Below are 23,712 nucleotides of genomic sequence, written 5' to 3' on the forward strand. Positions count from 1 at the left end.
TATGAGAATTGCTACTCCAGCTTTCTTTTGATTTCCATTTGCATGGAATATCTTTTTCCATCCCCTCACTTTCAGTCTGTATGTGTCTCTAGGTCTGAAGTGGGTCTCTTGTAGACAGCATATATATGGGTCTTGTTTTTGTATCCATTCAGCCAGTCTGTGTCTTTTGGTGGGAGCATTTAATCCATTTACATTTAAGGTAATTATCGATATGTATGTTCCTATTCCCATTTTCTTAAATGTTTTGGGTTTGTTATTGTAGGTGTTTTCCTTCTCTTGTGTTTCTTGCCTAGAGAAGTTCCTTTAGCATTTGTTGTAAAGCTGGTTTGGTGGTGCTGAACTCTCTCAGCTTTTGCTTGTCTGTAAAGGTTTTAATTTCTCCATCAAATCTGAATGAGATCCTTGCTGGGTAGAGTAATCTTGGTTGTAGGTTTTTCTCCTTCATCACTTTAAGTATATCCTGCCACTCCCTTCTGGCTTGCAGCGTTTCTGCTGAAAGATCAGCTGTTAACCTTATGGGGATGCCCTTGTGTGTTATTTGTTGTTTTTCCCTTGCTGCTTTTAATATGTTTTCTTTATATTTAATTTTTGATAGTTTGATTAATATGTGTCTTGGTGTGTTTCTCCTTGGATTTATCCTGTATGGGACTCTCTGTGCTTCCAGGACTTGATTAACTATTTCCTTTCCCATATTAGGGAAGTTTTCAACTATAATCTCTTCAAATATTTTCTCAGTCCCTTTCTTTTTCTCTTCTTCTTCTGGGACCCCTATAATTTGAATGTTGGTGCGTTTAATGTTGTCCCAGAGGTCTCTGAGACTGTCCTCAGTTCTTTTCATTCTTTTTTCTTTATTCTGGTCTGCAGTAGTTATTTCCACCATTTTATCTTCCAGGTCACTTATCCGTTCTTCTGCCTCAGTTATTCTGCTATTGATCCCATCTAGAGTATTTTTAATTTCATTTATTGTGCTTGTCATCGTTTCTTGGTTCCTCTTTAGTTCTTCTACGTCCTTGTTAAATGTTTCTTGCATTTTGTCTATTCTATTTCCAAGACTTTGGATCATCCTTACTATCATTATTCTGAATTCTTTTTCAGGTAGACTACCTATTTCCTCTTCATTTGTTAGGTCTGGTGTGTTTTGACCCTGCTCCTTCATCTGCTGTGTGTTTTTCTGTCTTCTCATTTTGCTTATCTTACTGTGTTTGGGGTCTCCTTTTCACAGGCTGCAGGTTCGTAGTTCCCGTTGTTTTTGGTATCTGTCCCCAGTGGCTAAGGTTGGTTCAGTGGGTTGTGTAGGTTTCCTGGTGGAGGGAACTAGTGCCTGTGTTCTGGTGGATGAGGCTGGATGTTGTCTTTCTGGTGGGTTCGTCCACGTCTGGTGGTGTGTTTTGGGGTGTCTGTGGCCTTATTATGATTTTAGGCAGCCTCTCTGTTAATGGATGGGGCTGTGTTCCTCTCTTGCTAGTTGTTTGGCATAGGGTGTCCAGCACTGTAGCTTGCTGGTCGTTGAGTGAAGCTGGGTCTTGATGTTGAGATGGAGATCTGTGAGAGATTTTCGCCGTTTGGTATTACGTGGAGCTGGGAGGTCTCTTGTGGACCAGTGTCCTGAAGTTGGCTCTCCCACCTCAGAGGCACAGCCCTGATGCCTGGCTGGAGCACCAAGAGCCTTTCATCCACACGGCTCAGAATAAAAGGGAGAAAAAATGGAAAGAAAGAAAAAAGAGGATAAAATAAAATAAAATAAAGCAATTATAATAAAAAATAAGAAAAAAAAATTATTAAGAGTAAATTTATAAAGAAAATTTTTTTTTAATTTTTAAAAATAGATTTATTAATTTTTTATACTAAAAATAAGAAAAAAATTATTTAGAAAAAATTTATTAAGAAAAAAAAATTTTTTAATTTTTTAAAATAAAAAATATGAAAAAACTTATTAAAAATTTTTTTAAAAATAGAAAATAAGGAAAAAATTATTAAGAAAACATTTATTAGGGAAAAAAAAAATTTTTAAGCCAAAAAAAAAAAAAAAAAAAAAAAAAAAAAAAAAAACGGACGGACCTAACCCTAGGACTAACGGTGAGAGCAAAGCTATACAGACAAAATCTCACCCAGAAGCATACACATCTACACTCACAAAAAAAAGGAAAAGGGGAAAAGTTAATATATTCTGCTCCCAAAGTCCATCTCCTAAATTTGGGATGATTCGTTGTCTATTCAGGTATTCAACAGATGCAGGCACATCAAGTTGTTTGTGGAGCTTTAATCTGCTGCTTCTGAGGCTGCTGGGAGAGATTTCCCTTTCTCTTCTTTGTTCGTACAGCTCCCGGGGTTCAGCTTTGGATTTGGACCGGCCTCTGCATGTAGGTCGCCTGAGGGCGTGTGTTCCCCGCCCAGACAGAACGGGGTTAAAGGAGCAGCTGATTCGGGGGCTCTGGCTCAGTCAGGCCGGGGGGAGGGAGCGGTACGGAGGAGGCGGGGCGAGCCTGCGGCGGCAGAAGCCGGCGTGACGTTGCAGCAGCCTGAGGCGCGCCGTGCGCTCTCCCGGGGAAGTTGTCCCCGGATTACGGGAGCCTGGCCGTGGCGGGCTGCACAGGCTCCCGGGAGGGGCGGTGTGGAGAATGACCTGTGCTCGCCCACAGGCTGTTTGGTGGCGGCAGCAGCAGCCTTAGCGTCTCATGCCCGTCTCTGGGGTCCGCGCTGATAGCCGCGGCTCGCGCCCGTCTCTGGAGTTCGTTTAAGTGGCGCTCTGAATCCCCTCTCCTTGCACGCCGCGAAACAAAGAGGCAAGAAAAAGTCTCCTGCCTCTTCGGCAGCTGCAGACTTTTTCTCGTGCACCCTCCCGGCTAGTTGTGGTGCGCTAGACCCTTCAGGCTGTGTTCGCGCAGCCAACCCCAGTCCTCTCCCTGGGATCCGACCGAAGCCCGCGCCTCAGCTCCCAGCCCCCGCCCGCGGCGGGTGAGCAGACAAGCCTCTCGGGCTGGTGAGTGCTGCTCGGCGCCGAGCCTCTGTGCGGGAATCTCTCCGTTTTTCCCTCTGCGTCCCTGTTGCTGTGGGATCCGCGCTGATAGCCGCGGCTCGCGCCCGTCTCTGGAGCTCGTTTAGGCGGCGCTCTGAATCCCCTCTCCTTGCGCGCCGCGAAACAAAGAGGCAAGAAAAATTCTCTTGCCTCTTTGGCAGCTGCAGTCTTTTTCCCGGACTCTCTCCCGGCTAGCACCGAAGCCCGAGCCCCAGCTCCCAGGCCCCGCCCGCCCCGGCGGCTGAGCAGACAAGCCTCTCGGGCTGGTGAGTGCTGGTCGGCACCGCTCCTCTGTGCGGGAATCTCCGCTTTGCCCTCCGCACCACTGTGGCTGCGCTCTCCTCCGTGGCTCCGAAGCTTCCCCCCTCTGCTACCCGCAGTCTCTGCCCACGAAGGGGCTTCCTAGTGTGTGGAAACCTTTCCTCCTTCACAGCTCCCTCCCACTGGTGCAGGTCCCGTCCCTATTCTTTTGTCTCTGTTATTTCTTTTTTCTTTTGCCCTACCCAAGTACGTGGGGATTTTCTTGCCTTTTGGGAGGTCTGACGTCTTCTGCCAGCGTTCAGTGGGTGTTCTGTAGGAGCAGTTCCACGTGTAGATGTATTTCTCATGTATCTGTGGGGAGGAAGGTGATCTCCGCGTCTTACTCTTCCGCCATCTTGCCCCTCCCTCCCTGGAAACATTTTTGATATTTTGTCCCCACTAGGGGGAGTTGTAAGGCTAACATTTGTTTATATTTTATACAATATTATTTGACTTATTTAGTGGAATTTTCTAGCCGTCACCTAAGACAAGCAAAGAAACAAATGGTTGAGTGTTCATATTGTATTTTTTTGTTCCTATTGTATTCTGTTTTCTTTTAGCAATTTCTTATACTTTATCTAGATTGTGCCTTTGAACTGTTTCCCATAATATATAGGTATTGTAAAGGGGCTGTCACAGTGGGGACAAAAACACTGAACTCTCTCTGGCAGACTGACGCTTGCTCGTATACAGACAGGTAGAAACATGTCTTCCAGTGACTGACTGAATGTCATGTGGAAGAAGGTAGGAGTGGGAATGGAGAGATTCAGGTTCCGGTGCTGGCCGTGGGACTGTAAGTCTCACTTTCATGGGCATGCCCCTGACCTTCTCTGGGCCTTGGTGTGCTCACATTTACAAGGAGAGGTTTGGCTCGGAGGAGCTCCAGTGTTCATTCCAGGCCTAAAGTTCTATTATGTGTCACCTGCAGTCTAGCCGGTATTTGTCTAGTAAATGTTGCCATGTTTCTTTTTCAGATGTGTGGCAATCTAGGCAAAATCTTCCCCACTAACACTGTAAAATTTGTTTTAACTAATGGAATGGGTTAAAAAAAGATTCCGTGCATAGTATAATTCATAGACTAAAGCTCTAGCTACCAAGTTTTTTGGCCCTTTGTCAGTCCCATGTTGGGCCTTTTCAAGGATGTTTTTAACTTGGCTGTGAGGCTAAAATGAAGATTCTACTTGGTGTGTATCCATGAAAGCATTATTTAATAATTCATATTTTAAAATATCAGGATCTTTTCATCAGTGTACTTGTTGGGTAACCTGTTCAAAATGCAGATGAATGTTGGCCACTCCATTTGCTGCTCTTCTCTGGGGAGAAGATGTATTGAATGGTTTGTAATCTGAGAACTCTTGCTTTCATGAATATCATGGATTATAGACTCTGAAGACAGTCTGTTTAGTTAATTAAAGCCGAAAAATCCCAACAAAAGGTTTACATGTTCTCCGTTTTACATTCCCCTTAAACTAGGCTTTTTGGATGTTCTATGTGGATTACTGTAAAGTGTTTTGTTGCTGAAGTTCTTTGAGTAAAATGCCCTCATTTTTTTCGTTATTTTTTAGGAACAAACACATGAAGTAGTAAAGGGAGAGGAGTTTATAGAATAGTTTAGAATGCATTTCAATAGGTGCCTTAGTAATGGCAAATTATCTTTTTTCTAGAGAAGGTATCTCTTTAATTATTAAACTCAGCTGATATTCAATAATATCCCACCAATAAGATTGCATTTGCAACCAAAAAGCAGTATTTCTTCCAAATGTGATGAGTGGAATTAAATCTTGCCATTTATAAGGATTGTTATCTTTGTCTTTGAATCCGTATTTGGTAGTCTGGTGGATCTTTAATGAGGAAAATTTGGTTTCTAAAATTCTCTATTTTGTAACATGTATAAGTTGATATTGTAATTTTGTGTTTCATGGCACAAGGTTCCATGACACAAAGAAAAATCTATTTGACAGTGTATCTGAGGAGGGTACACTTTGATTCCAGGAATGGAAGCCTGGGGGGGCTGGGATTTTGTTCCTGAATGGCCTCTCTCTGCCCTCAAAGTTATGGAAACCAAGGAATATGGCCCAGCTATGCCAAAGAACTTGATGGAGAAATTTTTTGAAGGTGAATGAAATGATTTAAAAATGCTAGTACAGGTGTAAAATATTCTATAAAACACTAAATACAGTAGGGATTATTTTTGCTAGTTGATAAGTTTACCTGTGGATCCAGAAGCATTTTGATGAACTCATTGCTTATGCTCAAATTAACCTTCCTCCATTGATGCCAGTTTGATTAATTTTGTGGTGTCACAAAGAAAGCTACAAGAACTGCTTAATTATTGTGTAGCTTTTTCTGTCTCTGTGAGGGGGGAAAAATGTACTGTTTAGATGTGCCTGTCAAGGTTCCTCTGAATTATAAGTCTATGTACTTAAACCTCACTGAAGGTTTAGAAGAAAATATTCTTTATGTATAGGAGTCCTTACTTGATGTAAGTACAAAACATTTATTTTGGTTTTTTCCCCTGTGTTATATGTGGGTATACTCTTTTTTTTCCGTAAAGATCGCATAGATTTTTTTTTTCTTAGTGAATTTTGTGTCTTTGTGAAATCATTTTGTTACCTTTCTCTTTAGCCACATGTGGTATACTGATATGTTGCCGTGTTCTGTTTTGTTTTTAGTGTTTCTTATTCTTTATATCTTTGGGTCAACTCTAATGCAGCTAATTCTCAAAATGATTTTTCAATTACCTTTGTGAGCAGGTGATCAATAAGTCAAGGTCTTGGTTGTTAATATCAGTATCATGATAACTTTTCATTGGGCTAGAGTATTTTTCTCTTGTTTCATCTTTAAAGAACCAAATGGACTGAGAATACCTGTAAACAAACAATCCAGTGAATGTTAGAAATATGTTATGTGGGTGAGGAAGCGTCCCCCTTCCCCACCTCACGGACCCCACTTCCGTTCCCAAATTTGACTTCACCAAAACTCAGTTAACAGTTGGGGCATTCCTTTCAGACCTTTCTTAGAATATTTTTATTTAACTTTCACCATATGCATTTTGTTTAAGAACATTTTTTTATTATAAATGTAATACCCAGATATGTTTTATAGCTACATTTCATTTCTTTTATTCTATTGGCAGAGAAATTGGGGAGGGGACCTTCCATAGACTAAGAAGCATCTCATTTTTTTTTTCCTCCAGGGCTTTATAGAGTATTTAATATCTTTAAACTCACTCATTGCATAATTTTACGGGATTGATTTACACACTGTGGAGGGACTCGGTCAGCTTACTAATCTAACTGGTGCTTAACTTTTAAAGAGAAGTCATTATAAGTAGTCTGTTGACTCTTTAGTAACACAATATTTGAATCTTATTATTACAAATTTTAAGTCATTATATGGGGATTTGAAGAAAGACATTTATAGATATTGAAGTTCAACAAATTAGACAATTCATTTGTCTCTTTATCACAGTTTATCTTGAAATTTGAGTGAATTTATCTAGTTGTTATAAGACAGAATGCTAGAGATGTAATTTTTCTAGGAAAATGGAGAGCAAAGTCATGTGCTTTTATGTCAGTTTTAGAGTTATGCTTTTGACAGTGCTTTATCTGTAAAACCCTGAATCTTACAGCCTTCTTTTTACTCAACTGTTTATAAGAGCCAACCATTGTATATCTTTTCATCATTGGAACTGGATGGCTGTCTACTAATTAGTCACTCCTCAAGAGGTTTCCAGCACATTATTGGAGCTTTTAAGGGCTTCCAGGCCACCTGCTGCTGCTGCTGCTACTGCTACTCTTATCACCTGGGCAAAGCGCATCTGGCTACTCAGATCCCCTCGGGGGGTGTCTGATTGTCAAGTTCTCCAGGTCTGATTACTGGTAGAATCCATAACATGATACAGTGATCGTACCATTATTATGATTTGCTGTGTTTGCCTAAAGAAATTTTAAAGTCCTGTTGTATGTGTACTTGAATCTAAGACCTTTGTAGAAGAAGGTAAAGCCTTCTAATATAAATCCTGATGTTTATGTGTTTCCCTTTCCCCAAGTGAAATGATGAACGTAATTCCTGTGGAATTTAAGACATTGATTACATAGAGAAATTAGGAACTTATTTGACTTCTACAGTCAAAATCACTCGTTCCAAGGCAGCTTTGGTTTGGCATCTTGTGTTTAAGCCAATGTGATATCGACGCTGACCTTCCTGTCTCAGTTGCAGCAGTTACTCACAGACCTTCCTCACGATATGCTGGATGATGACCTGTCCTCCCCCGAACTCCACTATTCGGACTGCAGTGAGGATGGCAGAGAGGAAGGGTAAGGACCCAAAATCCCTTTCGCTTGTATATCACAATTCTATGTCTTTTTCTTTAGATTCTCTTGCAGGCAATAATAATGGATATGATTGTAAGATTGTAGACTAATTCTTAAACTTTTAGATGACGTTTGGAGGGAAAACACGTTAAAATCTTGGGGTTCTTTATGATGTCTCTGTCCAAATAAATGATAGGCTCTCATCTAAAGTATTGATTTTTCTCAAGACCACATCATTCTGAGCAATTGACGATGAACTGGAATGAGCGTCAAGTGCTGCCTAAATCTCCAAGTGTAAATGTAAGTATCTGGTGTGATAATGACTTGGATGAGGGTGGGAACAGATCTTAGTGCTTTTCTTTTACTCTGGTTATCTAATAGGACTATAATGAGATTCGGGATGTGTATATTGGAGAGAAGAGCGGCAATAGCTGGGAAGAGGATCAAAGTAGAACTGAAGACCAGCATCCTGGGTATCATCCTGAAGGAGGTGGAGATGAAGGCGGTAGTGGTTATAGCCCTCCGAGTAAATATGAACAGACCGATTTATATCACCTTCCTGAAAACTTTCGGCCGTATACCAGCGGTCAGAAGCAGGAATTTAACAGCCAGCCAACCAATGTAATCACATTTTCTGATCCTCAGAGGAATCATTTTCAGGTATTGTAAGAACTTGACTTTCAAGAATTTGTGTATGTGTGTACACGCATTTGCTGAGTGTGTGTGATTAAGAAATATTCGTAAGTGCAACAGTAAGATTTAAGTACAAATATTGCTGAGAGTGCATTTATTCAGGCTCATGCTGAATTAGTCATGCTGTTTTCTGTTTACAATCTAATCATCTTAAATGAGAATTTTAAAATAGAGACTTTGTGGAAACAATTAAACATTAAAAGTTAAGTCTGTCAAAGAATAGCCATCTCCATTTATTGCTGCTTCTGGCTTCTGCCATTTACTATGCTCCAGTGAGAAGCTACATTCAGGTATCCTGATATAGTTTGAAAGCGGTTAATCACCTAGATGACACCAGTCAGTTACCTTGATTGTCTAGCTCATCCCCCTTATCACAGATTTTGGGTCGAATACTTCAAAGCTGATATCTGTTTTGTGATGATATAGCAGTAGACAGGATGAATGTTGAGGAAAGGAACACTTTTTTTTCCTCCCTGGGAGAGTTTGATGAAGCAAGGCCTTAGGATACAGTTAGCTGCTTCTTAGACTTTCTCAATGACAGTGAATGCCTCATTTTGCCAATAGATATTCTGTGTCACCTGATGACAGGATAATTTTTTCGTCCTTTTAAGGTGGTCATTTTCTCTTACTTCCATCTCTATAAAATGTTATTCATTCCACAAAAGTTATTGAGTATTTATTACATATGAAGCATTGTATCACGTTCTTGTTATTGCATATGTGCATTTCCACGATGTTGGCATCATCTAAATCATTCTTAAATATTTATATACAATCTTACTGGAATTCTTGAGTGTTATTTATGGAATTGGCCCCATTATATGCTCAAAAGTACAATTGCAGGCTTTCAACGAACAGTGTTAAATAACAATAAGTGCTATTTTTAAGCAAAGATGTATGTATAAAATTTGTAATTGTACCACAATTAAGTTCTATAGCAAAACTAACTTGTCTAATTCAGATAATTTTTGAAGCAAAGACCAAATCCTAATTGTCAGTTTCATTTATCATCTTGTAATAGCAATTTGGTATGTCACAAGGTCCCAGTTGTCAAGCTTTGGAATCATATAAAGTGACGTATAAACCGTATCAGTCTTCCGCCCAGAATAATGGCTCACCAGCCCAGGACATTGCGGGAAGTGACACATTTGAAGGCCTGCAACAGCAATTTTTAGGAGCTAATGAAAGTAGGTATCAAGTTTATATTTATTTCTTAATCACACAATTGGAGAACTTTGAGCACTTTGAGCGTGTTCAAGAATTGTTATTTTTTTTAAGTATGATAATGGAATTTTTTTAAAGAGTCCTATTTTAAGAGATATATTCTGAAATATTTATGAATAAACTGATAATGAAGTCTAGAACTGACTTCAAATATCATGTTGTTGGGGGTAAGTTTGGGTGGGGATATAGATAAAGCAAGACTAGCCATGAATTCACAATCGTTGAATCTAGGAGACAGGTTCATGGGATTCATTGTATTCTTCTCTCTACCTTCTTAGATATTTGAAATTTTCCTTAATGAAAAATTAAAATAAATTTTCTCAGCTGTATATTTTAGTCATTCTAGTTGGTTAAGACTTCATTAACTTCATATATTTTTTTAACTGAAATCTAATTTGGAAAGCGAAATGTAGTTTTCCTTTCAATCTTAGATTTTTCGTTATATAGAAATGTAATTTAGTAAGTCAACCACTATCTTAATTTTTTCTTTTGGTTTTTAGAGTTTTACTGTAATAGGCAACTCTGGTATAAATTACTTTATACTCAAAATTAAAACTAGACTTACATCTCAGGTTTAGTCATGTGACACTTGCCAAGATAATTTCTTTTACATAGTGTATGTATCACTATGAATGAGAAAAGTGCTACTAGAGAATTTTGAGGCGATCTAAACATTCAAAACCAAACTTGTACCTGACTAACCTGAATCAGTGTTTTCATATGTCCAACTTTTGTTATCATACTCTCTGGCGTGTGAAATGACTTCCAGTTATTGTACATGTTGAAGAGCCACTGTGATTCTAGAGTGTGACAGCAAGTTTTTTCTTTATTTGTTTTACCTTTAAGAAGCCGGGGGAAAGTCATATTGGATATTCTGGGTTTCTGGCACTGTGCCAACGAGAAAACTGGACTTAGTGGCCCTAACTTCATGGTGCTGCTTCCATCTCATGCTCAGGCTACAGGAGAGTTACCGGAGAGGTGGCCAGAATGCCCTTTCCCCCAGGGAGTCATCAGCAAATGTTGGGGGGTAGCCTCTTTTTTTCCTGAGTTTTTGTGGAAATGGATAGTGTGTGTGGCATAACTGTTTTGGGGTTGAGTAAATAAGTATCCCAACAGTGGCCTGACATCTTGGCGTTACTCTTTCAGTTCTGCTGTGTTCAGTTACATTTATAGCTCCTGGTTGTTTTGCATATATCACCTTTCATCACTTCCTTAGCAGTCTGCATTTTATCATGTTGATTTATTTTTTGTTTAAGTCAGTTACACATTTGCCTAAATTTGACATTTGGAAGTTAATTAAATAACTTAATGGTAGTGCCTAATTTAGTGATTATAGCTTCTTAGTAACAGTAGTTTAAAAAAATGAGTTTGAAGAGAGGAGTGGCTTGTAGACTGTTTATTCCTGGGCTAGCCCTGTTTTAAGGCCCAAGAGGAGTTTGACTTGTAACAGAGTTTTCAGTCTTCAATTTTTGGGGGTTTAACCATGTCTTTTTTTAAACAGAAGACTGTTTTATTTGTTAGCACGTAGTAGCATTGTTCCTGTAGGAAATGAAAAATATTTGTCATTGTGTAGTTGAAGGATTGTCCAATCCTTCTCCTACGAATCACGCTTTTCTTTTTTTCCCCCAATGATTTTTAAGTGGTCCTTAAAATGACTTTGTTTCTGAAAGAAGACCTCAAAATTCTTTATTAATCTATTCTTTAATTTATTAATTCAGCAGTTCTGTGCCAGTATAAATATGCGTTCATTCCTGCTTAAAATAAAATAGTTTAAGAAGGATGTCTAGAAATTTTCTTTGAAAATGGTTTTATACAAGTTGATGTACTTTTATTTTTTCAATTTTATGAGAGCATGGAACTCTATTCCTTTGCAATTGATATATACTTCCTTTTCTTTTTCATTTTTTTTTTTTTTTCTGGCCATGCCGCACAGCTTGCGGGATCTTAGTTCCCCAACCAGGGATTGAACCCACGCCCTCGGAGGTGAAGGCGCGGGGTCATAACCACTGGACCACCAGAGAATTCCCTATACTTATTTTTCATTAGCCAAAATGGTAGCGATTCAGAGTTATACACCAAACTAGTGACTTTTCAAACTTTTCTGGAAGTGACCATAGTAAGAAGTATAATTTTTTTTTTTTTAAAGAAATAGTAACTTTAAACTTTTTCCCCCCCCCGCAGTTGCATTTTTTAAATTAATTAATTAATTAATTTATTTATTTATTTTTGGCCGTGTTGGGTCTTCGTTTCTGTGCGAGGGCTTTCTCCAGTTGCGGCGAGCGGGGGCCACTCTTCATCGCGGTGCGCGGGCCTCTCACTGTCGCGGCCTCTCTTGTTGCGGAGCACAGGCTCCAGACGCGCAGGCTCAGTAGTTGTGGCTCACGGGCCCAGTTGCTCCGCGGCATGTGGGATCCTCCCAGACCAGGGCTCGAACCCGCATCCCCTGCATTGGCAGGCAGATTCTCAACCACTGCGCCACCAGGGAAGCCCAGAAGTACAATTTTTACATTGTGATGTGGTCTATAATATTTATCTATATAAATATTATGTAAATGAAACAGAAGTTTCACATAATAATACTTATTTCTACTACATGATACACTCTGATATATTCTATATAATCTTGTTACCAAACCAAAACTTGGGTCTGCTCGCCCAAGTGTAGTAAAGCCAATCTACTGACACCGGGTTGAGGTGAGGGAAAGTGCAGCATTATTGTAAGATGCCATACAAGGAGTTTGGGCTTTCTGAGCATCAGCTGTCCTGGACTTCTTGTATGGCACCTTACAATAAACGCTGCACTTTCCTTCACCAGAACCTGGTGTCAGTAGATTGGCTTTACTGTGTGTGGGTGAGCAGACCCAAGTTTTGGTTTGGTAACATTTTTTATTAAAAATGCTAGTCACAATCTGCTGAATTGATTTCATGATACTCTGATGAGTTGTATTTGCAGTTTGAAAAACATTGTCCTAAACGTTGTCCTAAATGACCACAAATTTATATTTTGATATGCTTTTATCTAATAAATTGTCTTTAATTCCAAAGCAGACTCTGTAGAAAATATGCAGATTATTCAACTACAGGTTCTTAACAAAGCAAAGGAGAGACAACTAGACAATTTAGTTGAAAAGTTAAATGAAAGCGAACGTCAAATTAGATATCTGAATCACCAGCTTCTGATAATCAAAGGTAAGATAACTACTGTTGGGTGCTGTCATGTATGAGGTCAGTTGAGCTAGATAGCTTGTTTCCAATAACCTCATTTTAAATAAGAAGCTTAGAGAGGTTGACGTACTTGGTCAGGGGCTCAGAGTGAATTAGTCAGCACGAAACAAAAATCCAGGGCTTTTGACCCATTGCCTTGGATTTCTCTCCAGAACGTACATTTTGAGGTCCTCATTATTTCCCTTCTTTCTATTCTGTTAGGATCAGTGAACATTATTTAAATATGCTGATAGCATTCCATCCTAAAAAGTTGTTGTATCCTTATATGGTTTACCTCCAATTCCCAAAGAGACTTGTGTTTAGTTTGCAATACATTTTCTGAGCCTACAAATTAGCATAATGTTTTAATCCAAGTAAGAGTTTGTGATCCTGAACTGCTTTGGGAGTGCCGAGGAGAAAATGCAGTCATCTCGGGGAGAAGCACATAGTGTAAACACAGATTTCAAATTATAATTGCTTACTCTTCGTGCTTTCTGTAGTTTTGGTCAGTGTTGAACTTTCCTTTGTAGAATAATTTTGTGACTGAACTCCAGACTCCAGCTCATTTCGGACTTGATAGTGAAAAGATCTCTTTCTGTAATGCTCATGAAATTTATTTTGTGAGAACTTGTGAACTGTTACAATAAAGTATGTGGTAAGAATATAAGATTAGGTGAATTTAAGCGTTCATTGCAAGTACGTATAGAAAGTAATTTGTCCTCAGATTCCTTCTTTGATTAGCAGGGGTTTGTCATATCTATGTAGCTTCTCAAGTAACAAATGCTGAAATGATTGTTAGGGGACCTTTTGGTCTTCAAAGGGGTACATTAAGACTTTTGAAGAGAGTGGTTCCTGTTCTGTAAAATAAAAAAAAAAAAAAAATTTTGGTGTCACTCACATTCGTTTTTGAAACCTTTCTAGTTTTCTCGAAATCAAGTGAAGTTCATTATCTGAATTGAATTAAATACTACAACATTTATGTGATATAGATCTGATATTTGATAGAGATTGTGACAATTAGGGTCTCTCTACAGTAACATATTATTTATATAAAATTTTTAAATACTCTAGATGAAAAGGATGGTTTGGCCCTCAGCCTTCGAGAATCACAGAAACTCTTTCAGAATGGAAAAGAAAGAGAAATTCAGCTTGAAGCACAAATAAAAGCACTGGAGACCCAAATACAAGCATTAAAAGTCAACGAAGAACAGGTAAATATTTGATCTTCATTACTTATGGTAAACAGTTGTTTCTTTTTTTTTTTTTATAAATTTATTTATTTATTTTTGGCTGTGTTGGGTCTTCGTTTCTGTGCGAGGGCTCTCTAGTTGTGGCGAGCGGGGGCCACTCTTCATCGCGGTGCGCAGGCCTCTCACTATCGTGGCCTCTCTTGTTGCGGAGCACAGGCTCCAGACGCGCAGGCTCAGTAGTTGTGGCTTACGGGCCCAGTCGCTCCGCAGCACGCGGGATCTTCCCAGACCAGGACACGAACCCGTGTCCCCTGCATTGGCAGGCGGACTCTCAACCACTGCGCCACCAGGGAAGCCCCAACAGTTGTTTCTTACAATGAAATGTTAGTTACTTAAGGTTTGGTATTGTGGTACTGAATTTAGAACTTTGAAGTTTACACCTTCTTCTACCATAAGCCTACATTCCCTTCCCTTTCCTTGGAGGAATGGGTCTCCCATCCACCTAGTCATCTATACACCAGAAATCGGGGGCAGGGAGACCTCAGCTCCTCTGCTTCCCTTCGTCCAGTCAGCCACTATGTTCTGTTGGGTCTCCTCATTTCTGTCTACCTGTCCCTAACTCAGGATTTTACCATTTTTGCAAAAGTCTCTTAACTAGTCTGTAATGTTTTACCCCTTCTCCTAACTCTTTCACCTGGCCATCTGAGTAATCTTTCTAAAGTACAGTTGTAGTTATGTCTTTCCCTTGCTTAAAGCCTTTCAATGACCCTGCTTTACTTGTGGGGTGAAGTATGGTGTCGAGATGACTGTCTGATCCTTCCCTTTCTCTTCTCTTACTCTTCTCAAACTCTCCTCAAACTCAACACTCTGTCTGTTGTTTCTATGTACTCGTACGTGCTGTCTCCTGTCTCTGGAATGCCCTTTCATCAACGCGCTGCTATTTCATTAACAAGCCCATGCTCAAGGGTTTTGTTTTCCTACGTCTTTCCTGTTTTCTTCCCCAAGCCACATGATCACATCTGTTACAACAGACCTAGAACATCTTGAAGGCAAGAATGGGTGGCCCTCATCTTAGTAGCCCCACCATAAGCCCACTGCCTGGCACATAATAGGTGGTCAGTACAGTGTTCAAAACCGACCTAACCTGTGTATTTTTTTTTTCCTTATATGTTTCTCTGTTCTTGCTCTGATACTATCATGAGTATAGCTTTATGTTGTGTTTTGGAATTTGGTAAACAAGGGCTACCCTTACTATTCTTAAAATATTTAGTAGCTCTTTTTCACATTTTTTCTTCTAGATCTTGCAAATCAACTTCTCATGCTTTATAAAACATCTTGTTGGGATTTTGATTAGGGAGGCATTGTATTTACCATTTTATGGATGGTTAACCAAGTCTTGGAGAGGTCAAGTTACTTTTCCAGGACTACAAAGCCAGTTACTGACAAAGCATCAGAACCTAAATTTTCTGACCCCAACAGACTTGCCTTTAAAGGGGTGGCACATTCTTTGATTAATGAGATGGGTGGCCATTTGACTGTGGGAAATAGTCACAAGTCATTCGTAACCAAGCCTGGTGGTGGGTGATTCATGAGAGTAATACCATTTTGGTGGTTAAAAATGAAAGTGACTTGGTTTTAGATGAGATCTGTGGCTAGTTCTGAGGATGGTTAAATGGAAAAGGTTAAAGAATGTTGTCTCATGTCTGGTTTCTTCTCGTCCTTAAGCTCTCAGCTAAAAACAGAGAGGACTTCCCATCCACCTTACATCTAAAGTAGCCTATTGCTTCACATTCTCACTCCCTTTCATTGTGTCGTATTTTACTACTCTATTTTTAAAATATCTGAAATTATCTCTTTTGTTTACTTGTTATTGTCTGTCTTTTCTCACCAGAAAGTAGTAGGACTTTAGACCTTGGCTGTCTTGTCATCATGTCCTTAAGTGCTTGGAACCCTGCCTGGCACAAAGTGTCCACGTTATTTACTGAACAAATGAATGAATGTCTTAAGCAGTTAAAGTGGTATTTGGATAAATAGGCCATCTCTGGAACAGAATGAAGAAGAGGCCTCATTTGAAATTTTAATTTTTGTGTGTAATATAGATTATCATCATTTTAAACTTTTTGAAAAAAGTAGTTAGTTATTAAAGGGTTGAATTGCTTTTATGTCATAACCTACATAATCTTTTGATAATCTTTTTATAAGTTAGAAATTGCATTTATAAAAAATAAAGTAGCATAAATTAAAAAAGCAACAGAATCACCAAGTATATTAGTTTTCTATTGCTGCTGTAACAGATCACCAAAAACTTAGTGGCTTAAAACAGCACAAATTTATTACCTTACAGGCAGAAGGTCAGAAGTTGGACGTGGATCTCATTGGGCTAAAATCAAGGTGTCAGTAGCGCTGTGTTGCTATCTGGAGGCTCTAGGGGAGAATACTTTTTTTTTTTTTTTTTGCCTTTTCCAGCTTCTAGAGGCCACCTGCATTCCTTGGTGTATGACCCATTTCCATCTCCAGAGCCAGAAGTTACTGGTTCTGACTTTTCTGCCTCTGTTTTCCTCATTTAAGCACCCTTCTGTGTACCTTGGGTCCACCCTAGTAATCCAGGACAATCTCCTTATTTTAAGGTCATCTGATTAGCAACTTTAATACAGTCACAACCTTAATTTCCCCTTGCCATGTAACATAACATATTCACAGGTTTCAAGGGTTAGGACATGGGCATCTTTTGGGAGCCATTATTTAACCTGCTATACAATTATTTCCTAACAACTATACAGTTACAGTTTTCAAAACTTTCTTTTTAGTAAGTGACCATTGACAGGTTTCATCAGTCTCTCAAGAAACAGCTGTCATTTTTCTATGACCTAACAATTGGATTTCCCCCTACACTTGGAGCAAAGAGGGATGCAAACAGCACTGGGACCAGTATAGAAGCAGCAGATTCCTTGCCTGGTACCTATGTTGCCATCATGTTGCGCAAAATCCTCTTTCACTCTCCTCGAACAACTACAGATTTTTTTTCTCCGTGAATAATGTTTCCAGCAACCATGGGGCTGGTGGGTCCCAGCTAGGGAAGTCTTAAGGAACTAGAGCCACCATGGGGAGACCCTTTCTTCTCTACTTTCATTTAATTAAGCGTGGTTGATTTTTAGAGTTAAAATTCATAAAGAGAGCACAGAGTCGAAATACCGTAAACATAGGTGTCCTGTGTGTATTTACTAGATGATTAAGAAGTCCAGAACAACTGAAATGGCTCTGGACAGCCTGAAGCAGCAGCTGCTGGACCTGCGTCATTCGGAATCACTTCAGCGTGCGAGGGAGCAGCACGAGAGCATTGTTACGGGCCTCACAAAGAAGTATGAAGAGCAAGTGCTATCCTTGCAAAGGAAATTGGATGCTACAGTTGCTGCATTTAAAGAACAGGTTGGGATGATTTCAAATGAGCAACTGTTATAAACAAGTAAAGCTGGTTATTTTTTATAACTGACATTTTGCAGTTCATCATATAGAAATTATGGATGTTTGCAGTAGGTGTATGAGTATAATTTAAAAGCCCAGAGAGTTTTTATCTATGAATATGCCTTCACGACATACTATTGGAAATCCTTCCTCTTACAGGATTGGTTAGTACTTTCTCAGTTCTCACATTACTAGTTCTTCATTTGTCGAGTATTTGGACATATTGTTCATATGACCTAGAAAAATCCGGACTGAAGGGAAGGAGTGTCTGGGAGCTGGCCTGGACTTGAGAGGTTGTCCTGGGAGCTAACCAGGAGGAGAAGGCTTTTCTTGGGTCTCCCAGTGTTTTGGTTATTAACCTGTCAATAAAGATTGTCTAGATCTTGGGAGAAGAGTTAATTTGGAGAATAGTGTAATCAGTAGGGAAGAGATTCTGATCTAAAATCACTTAGATATGAAACTCGAGCATATTTCACAGTTTTTATTTTATCTTTGCCCCAAAGAGAATAAAATGTTGTAAGCTGAGGGTGAGTCAGATAGTGGGTTTGCTTGTGCTCCAAAACCCCAGGGAATCAGTTGAATGAATAACATTTCAGAGATCATTTTTCTCAATGTAATTTCAGAATTAATTTAACCCAAGGAAAGAAGAGAAGAATAATAAGATGTGAGGGTCTGGAAAATCCCACCACACTTAAAATTCACACTGATTTGGGTTGTTCTTTCTTATTTATACAGCTGACTCTAAATTTTTCCATGATTTAGGTAGAGCTATATAAGATTGTGTTATTGGCAATAATAATTGTATACCATTTCATTTTATTTTACTTTCATATGTGTTTATGTTTTTATTAGACTTATTTTCCTACATAAGGTTTTTTATTCTTTTTATATAGAAAAATATTGTGAATTTGATCAGTGTGAAGGATATATACGGGCAGGGAAAGACAAAGCCTGTGACAAATTATTAAGTCTACTTTATATAATATTTTAAACAAATGGAATTTGAGATATGGTTTTACTAAGCTTGTCTGTGTTTGGGTAGCAGCATGAAAGTTGGACGGGGAGAGTGGTGCCTCCTTGCATGATGAGAGGAGTGGAGTCTGGTGGCTTTTCCATGCTGGGTTGAGGATCTCTCCATTCTCTGCTGACGTGGGCACAATTACACAGGGACAGGCTGGGAGCAATTCCTAATGTGTTCAACCCCTGTGCCTGCTCCATTCTCTTTTCTCACCTCCCCCAACCCCTCAATAGAAGAACCCTAGACTAGAACCCTAGACAGAACAAAGTTTTCATTCTGTGCTGACTGGGCTTCAGACCCCTGAACCATATGTTGAAGTTATTGATTAAGGTCTTTTCCACTGTTGCATTCTGTGAGTGATTTTTCTTTTTTCTTTTCTTTTTTCTTTTTTAAATGGAGCAGAGCATAGCACTGATGTTAGCTTCTGCATATAGTTGTATAACTGCTTTGCAAAGTGGTGATTCCAAAGTGCCTAGGGTTTTTCCTTTCTGGGAATGTTTCTTCTGGTATCCCTTTTGTGCTGTCAATTTGCTATCAGTTGGCTCAGCAGTATTTTTTTTTTTTTTTAACATCTTTATTGGAGTATAATTGCTTTACAGTGGTGTGTTACTTTCTGCTTTATAACAAAGTGAATCAGCTATACATATACATATATTCCCATATTTCCTCCCTCTTGCGTCTCCCTCCCACCCTCCCTACCCCACCCCTCCAGGTGGTCACAAAGCACCGAGCTGATCTCCCTGTGCTATGTGGCTGCTTCCCACTAGCTATCTGTTTTACATTTGGTAGTGTATATATGTCCATGCCACTCTCTCACTTCGTCCCAGCTTACCCTCCCCATGTCCTCAAGTCCATTCTCTACATCTTCAGCAGTAGTTTTAATGAAAGGTCAATTCATATTATCTCTGAATCCAAATTGAGATTCCTGACTGGAGAGGTGCTGTAAAGATCAACCGAGAGCTAGGGAGATGGCTGCCTGTAATCAGAAAAATGCACGAGAGACGGTTGATTTAGATTTTCTTACAATAACTGGTAACTATACATACATAGTGCCCCTTGCCCTCTTTTTCTTTATCAAAGTTATTGAAGAGGAGCAAAATATTTCCCTTGTAGATAAGCCTTTTCCTGCTCTACTCCACTCAGCAGGCTACAAAGAAGAATAAAACAACTCTTGAAAAAGAGTAGCGAGGAAATAACTGGGTGATTTAGCAGATGAACTTGAATAAGTTTGCTAATGTCTGGGTTCTGAGTGGCTCTCATGTAGTCACACACAAGTGTGTACCTATGTGTATGACAGTGTAGCAGAGTAGATGTTCACACACTGTTAAGTTTTGCTAGTGACAAGAGAGTCTTAACCTGGCATCTCCTAAGGCAGTCCATGACTAGGCCCCAGGGAACTGATGAATCCTCTGAAATTGTGGGTATGATTTTCTCTTGGGTGTCAGTATATGCAGTTTTTTTGAGAAGACGCATGAGCTCATTCAGATTTTCCAAGAAGTTCATATGTCCCCTTGCAAGAAGTTGAAAATCACTGCTTTGGGAAAAACTGGTTCTTGGAGGGAAAGGACAATAATTTTAAACTAGTCATATTATTTCATTTGTTCAGTAAACTTTTACTGAAAACAGCTAAACATCAGAATGTAAACAAGTTTTATGTAGATTTAATTATATTTTGAAAGACAAAACTCAACACAGGGACTACCTTATTCCATGTAATGGGAGAAGTAGCAATCCATCGTATAATTGTGTTTTTTTGAATTTCTGTGTAACTAGTATATTTTGAGAAAAACATGGTTTGTAAAATTATATTATTAATTTAATGTTTTCCTTAAGTCATCAGCTTTTCTGGTAGAAAGGATTGTACACACCCTCAACATATAGCAGTTCTTTTTATTTTGGCTGGGTTCCTCTTGGGTTTTTTAGTGTGACAGAGAAGATGAGAAGAAATGAGCTTCTCGCAGCTCGTAATGTTGCTTCACTGACAGAACTCTAATAGCAAACTCTAATAGCAAACTATCTCCTAGGCTCTCTCCTCCAAACTGTCTCTCCCATTCATAGAAGTGTCATATTCTAAGATCTCTGGTCATCTGTCCAAACTGTCTTCTGTAGTACTTCCTCCTGATACAGGTTAAGGTCTCTGATTATCTCCTCGATGGTATAAAACCTTTATTCATTCTGGTCTTCTTGAAATCTTCAGCTTTTGGTGAAGTCATGGACTTTGGTTTCTATGTTATGACCTTCACCTGATCTATTTTCTAACCTTTTAAAAAATGTTATATGTACTTAAACACTTCCTATTGGCTAAGAGACTCCCACAGACCTCTGTGAGTCTAGCCTAATCCTCATTTTTTTTTTTTTTTTTTTGTGCACTGCATATCTGTTCAATTCTATTTGCTCTAGTGGATTCAGCTATTATCTCTTTATCACTACAATTGTCTCATTCAGTCTTAAAAGACGTCTGCCTCTCTTTCAGTCTTGAACTGAGTGTTCTCACTCAGGCTAATCATGGAAAAGATGGAACCATTTGTTTTGTTTCTTAGTATTTAAATTGCATAGTTTCATGAGTATAATCTGTTTCCCTGAACTTGTCAACAGGAAACAGAGAGGCTTAATTGATTGTTGCCTAAGACACTTTCTTTCCCCGTCCCTGGCCATGTAGCTTGTGGGGATCTTAGTTTCTTGATCAGGGATTGAACCCGGGCCGTGGCAGTGAAAGCCCAGAATCCTAACCCACTACGCCACCAGGGAACTCTTAATTGATTGTTGCGTATAGTCAAATTATTGCAATGGTCTGCCTCTTCTTTGTAATGGTTTTCGTAACTACCTTTTCTTGAACTTTTTTTGGCCAGTTCTCAGTCTCTTGTAAAAGCTATTGTGGCCTCCCTGGCACATAAATGTTAGTTGTCCCCCACCTCTTGCACACACATTCACACTGTGATGAATATTAGCTCATTCGTTGTGTTTGCCGTGTTACTTTGGTGCTTTAGAACCAAGCTTTTCAAGCTGGCCTGGGAGTCAGCAGCAGTGTGCCAAGAGGTTTGCATGGTTGAATAAACATGGACCAGTTTCCAGAAGCTTCATTTTGCTCAAAAATTTGGTAGAAAAACTTTAAAGCAAACATGACTACATTATGAAATAGAATACAAAATTCACATGAATTTTTAAGCTAAAAGAGGAGACTTCAGAGTCCCTTTTCTCTGCTTAAGGAGACTGTTAGTAGTATCCTTATGAGGTGTATTTTCTCTTTGTATCCTTAAGGCATTACTGGGCTTTAGATTATGCTATAAATCAGGCCCCAAATGCCTTCTCTCTGCTTCAAAGTCCTTTCTTGATATTCCTCTTACTACTTATTTTCCTCAGGCTTTTTCAGGTAACGTCAGCCAATTACCTTAATTTACTTCTCTGCCTCTCACATGCTCTGCTATTTGCTTGGAAGTCAGCCTGTGTAGCCCTTTTTGAATGAGGGGTGATGATTTCTTCTACCTGGGAATGGTATTCCCATGGCTTATTACTTTCAAACACATTTTCTTTTTGTAGACATTTGAATATATTATATACATGCTCTAGATTTTCTATATATTTCCATGTATTTCCATACACTCACACATTTATCCTGTCTGTTTTTCTCTGACATTTTTCAAGTGTTTTTTTTGTAGCACTCCCTATGTATAAGGCACTGCACAGACACCTTCAAAGAGACTATTAAGAGAAATAAGACATGTAAAAGGTAGAAAGAAAAACATGAGAGAAACAGATCAAGTTTAAAAGAAGTTCAGAAGAGGGAGAGATAATTTTTGGCTGTTCAGAATAGAATGAGCTTTTGGCTGTTCAGAATAGAGTGAGTTTCCATGTGTTTGTCTGTATCCTTGCTGACTTGGGATACAAATTCCATGGTTCAAAGTGGTCTGCCTAAATATGTATACATACACTTATACTGAGACTGTAAAATGCAAATAGGGATGTAATACATTTCCTTTGGCTTGAATAAAATCTAGTTTTAGAACAACAGTGCCTTGTGAATATAGAGCAGAAAGAGACTTTAGAAGCCATCAAATTCAAATTCAACCTTTATTAGCATAATTACAGAAGAAAAAACAGACTGAGAAGTTGATGACTTGATCGTATAAGTGTGTTCTTCTGACTCCCAGTCCTGTGCACTTGACGTTGTAAAAGAGGTGATCCTGCCAGGTGATGATTTTATATTTGACTTAAAATCCAAGTATGTAAGATCATAACTGTTAGTTTAATATTTAATAACTAACTGATCATGAAAATGACTTCTTGGACACTTTTTCTATTTAGGAAGATATTTGCTGTCATTTGAAAGATCAGGTTAAACAACTGGAAAGGAATCAAGAAGCAACCAAATTAGAAAAGACTGAGATCATTAACAGATTGACGAGAAGCCTGGAGGAGAGCCAGAAGCAGTGTGCCAACTTGTTGCACTCAGGTCGGTGTCTGCGTGGGCGGTGGCTCCCCAGAAGGCTAGTAGAAATACGTGGAGAGAACACAGTAGGATCCGTGAGTTACTCTAACAATCCAGAAAAGACAGAAAAGATCATCGGTGACAAAATTGTTTTTAACATTGTTACTGGTATATATGTATGGAGGTGTGGTGTATTTTCAGTAGATAATTTGGAAAACCCAGACAAGTATAAGGTAGAAAATAAAAATAGCCAATGATCCTACTACCCAGAGATAACTGTTGTTAATGTTTAAATGTATTTCCTTCAAGTGGAATGAACACACACATATGGACAGTTCCCTGCTTCCGTACACAGTATATTTTAAAATAAATCAAAGCCGAATGTGCAAAAATTGAACAATAAAATATATGTTATAAGATAGGTTCTATACCTGAAAGCTAAAAATGGTTATGAAATCCCACTATATTTTGCTTTTAAACTCGATCTTTGATCATATAGTTCTATCCTTTTATATAACTTCTTTAATTTTTCTTTTCTTCTAAGTGGAGTAGCCGTTTACCTGGTCAGTTGAAGCCCATAAGTTATGTTTTTGTCACGCTTAAGATTTCTAGTATGGTCTTATGGTATTAAGTTTGAGACATATGCTTCCTATCACTTTCAGTAGTACTTTTATTTCTTATTTAATAAAATGATATGAGAGTAAAATGCAATAAAATAATCAAATGTTTATACAAACACTACTGTGCAGACAAAACCGCCTCGTTTGCTGGTGAATAGCTCACACTGAAAATAGCTCAATGATTATTTATCAACTGATATATGAAAGTCAGACCTTGGCATATGATGTCAATCAGACTACTGA

At 38.9% G+C, this 23,712-nt stretch overlaps 1 protein-coding gene across 1 annotated transcript in view; it reads left to right on the forward strand.

Moving 5' to 3' along the window:
* CEP152 (centrosomal protein 152) overlaps window positions 1–23,712 on the forward strand; it is a 98,803-nt gene that overhangs the window by 15,557 nt on the left and 59,534 nt on the right. Inside the window, exons 2-9 of the mRNA XM_061182159.1 lie at window positions 7,532–7,635; window positions 7,860–7,932; window positions 8,014–8,292; window positions 9,347–9,512; window positions 12,598–12,738; window positions 13,825–13,964; window positions 17,169–17,369; window positions 22,726–22,873. Of these exons, the coding sequence (XP_061038142.1) occupies window positions 7,532–7,635; window positions 7,860–7,932; window positions 8,014–8,292; window positions 9,347–9,512; window positions 12,598–12,738; window positions 13,825–13,964; window positions 17,169–17,369; window positions 22,726–22,873 (1,252 nt within the window). The remainder of the gene's footprint in view (window positions 1–7,531; window positions 7,636–7,859; window positions 7,933–8,013; window positions 8,293–9,346; window positions 9,513–12,597; window positions 12,739–13,824; window positions 13,965–17,168; window positions 17,370–22,725; window positions 22,874–23,712) is intronic.

The sequence above is a fragment of the Eubalaena glacialis genome, chromosome 2 (genome assembly GCF_028564815.1).
Source record: "Eubalaena glacialis isolate mEubGla1 chromosome 2, mEubGla1.1.hap2.+ XY, whole genome shotgun sequence".
In the NCBI taxonomy this organism is placed as follows: domain Eukaryota; kingdom Metazoa; phylum Chordata; class Mammalia; order Artiodactyla; family Balaenidae; genus Eubalaena; species Eubalaena glacialis.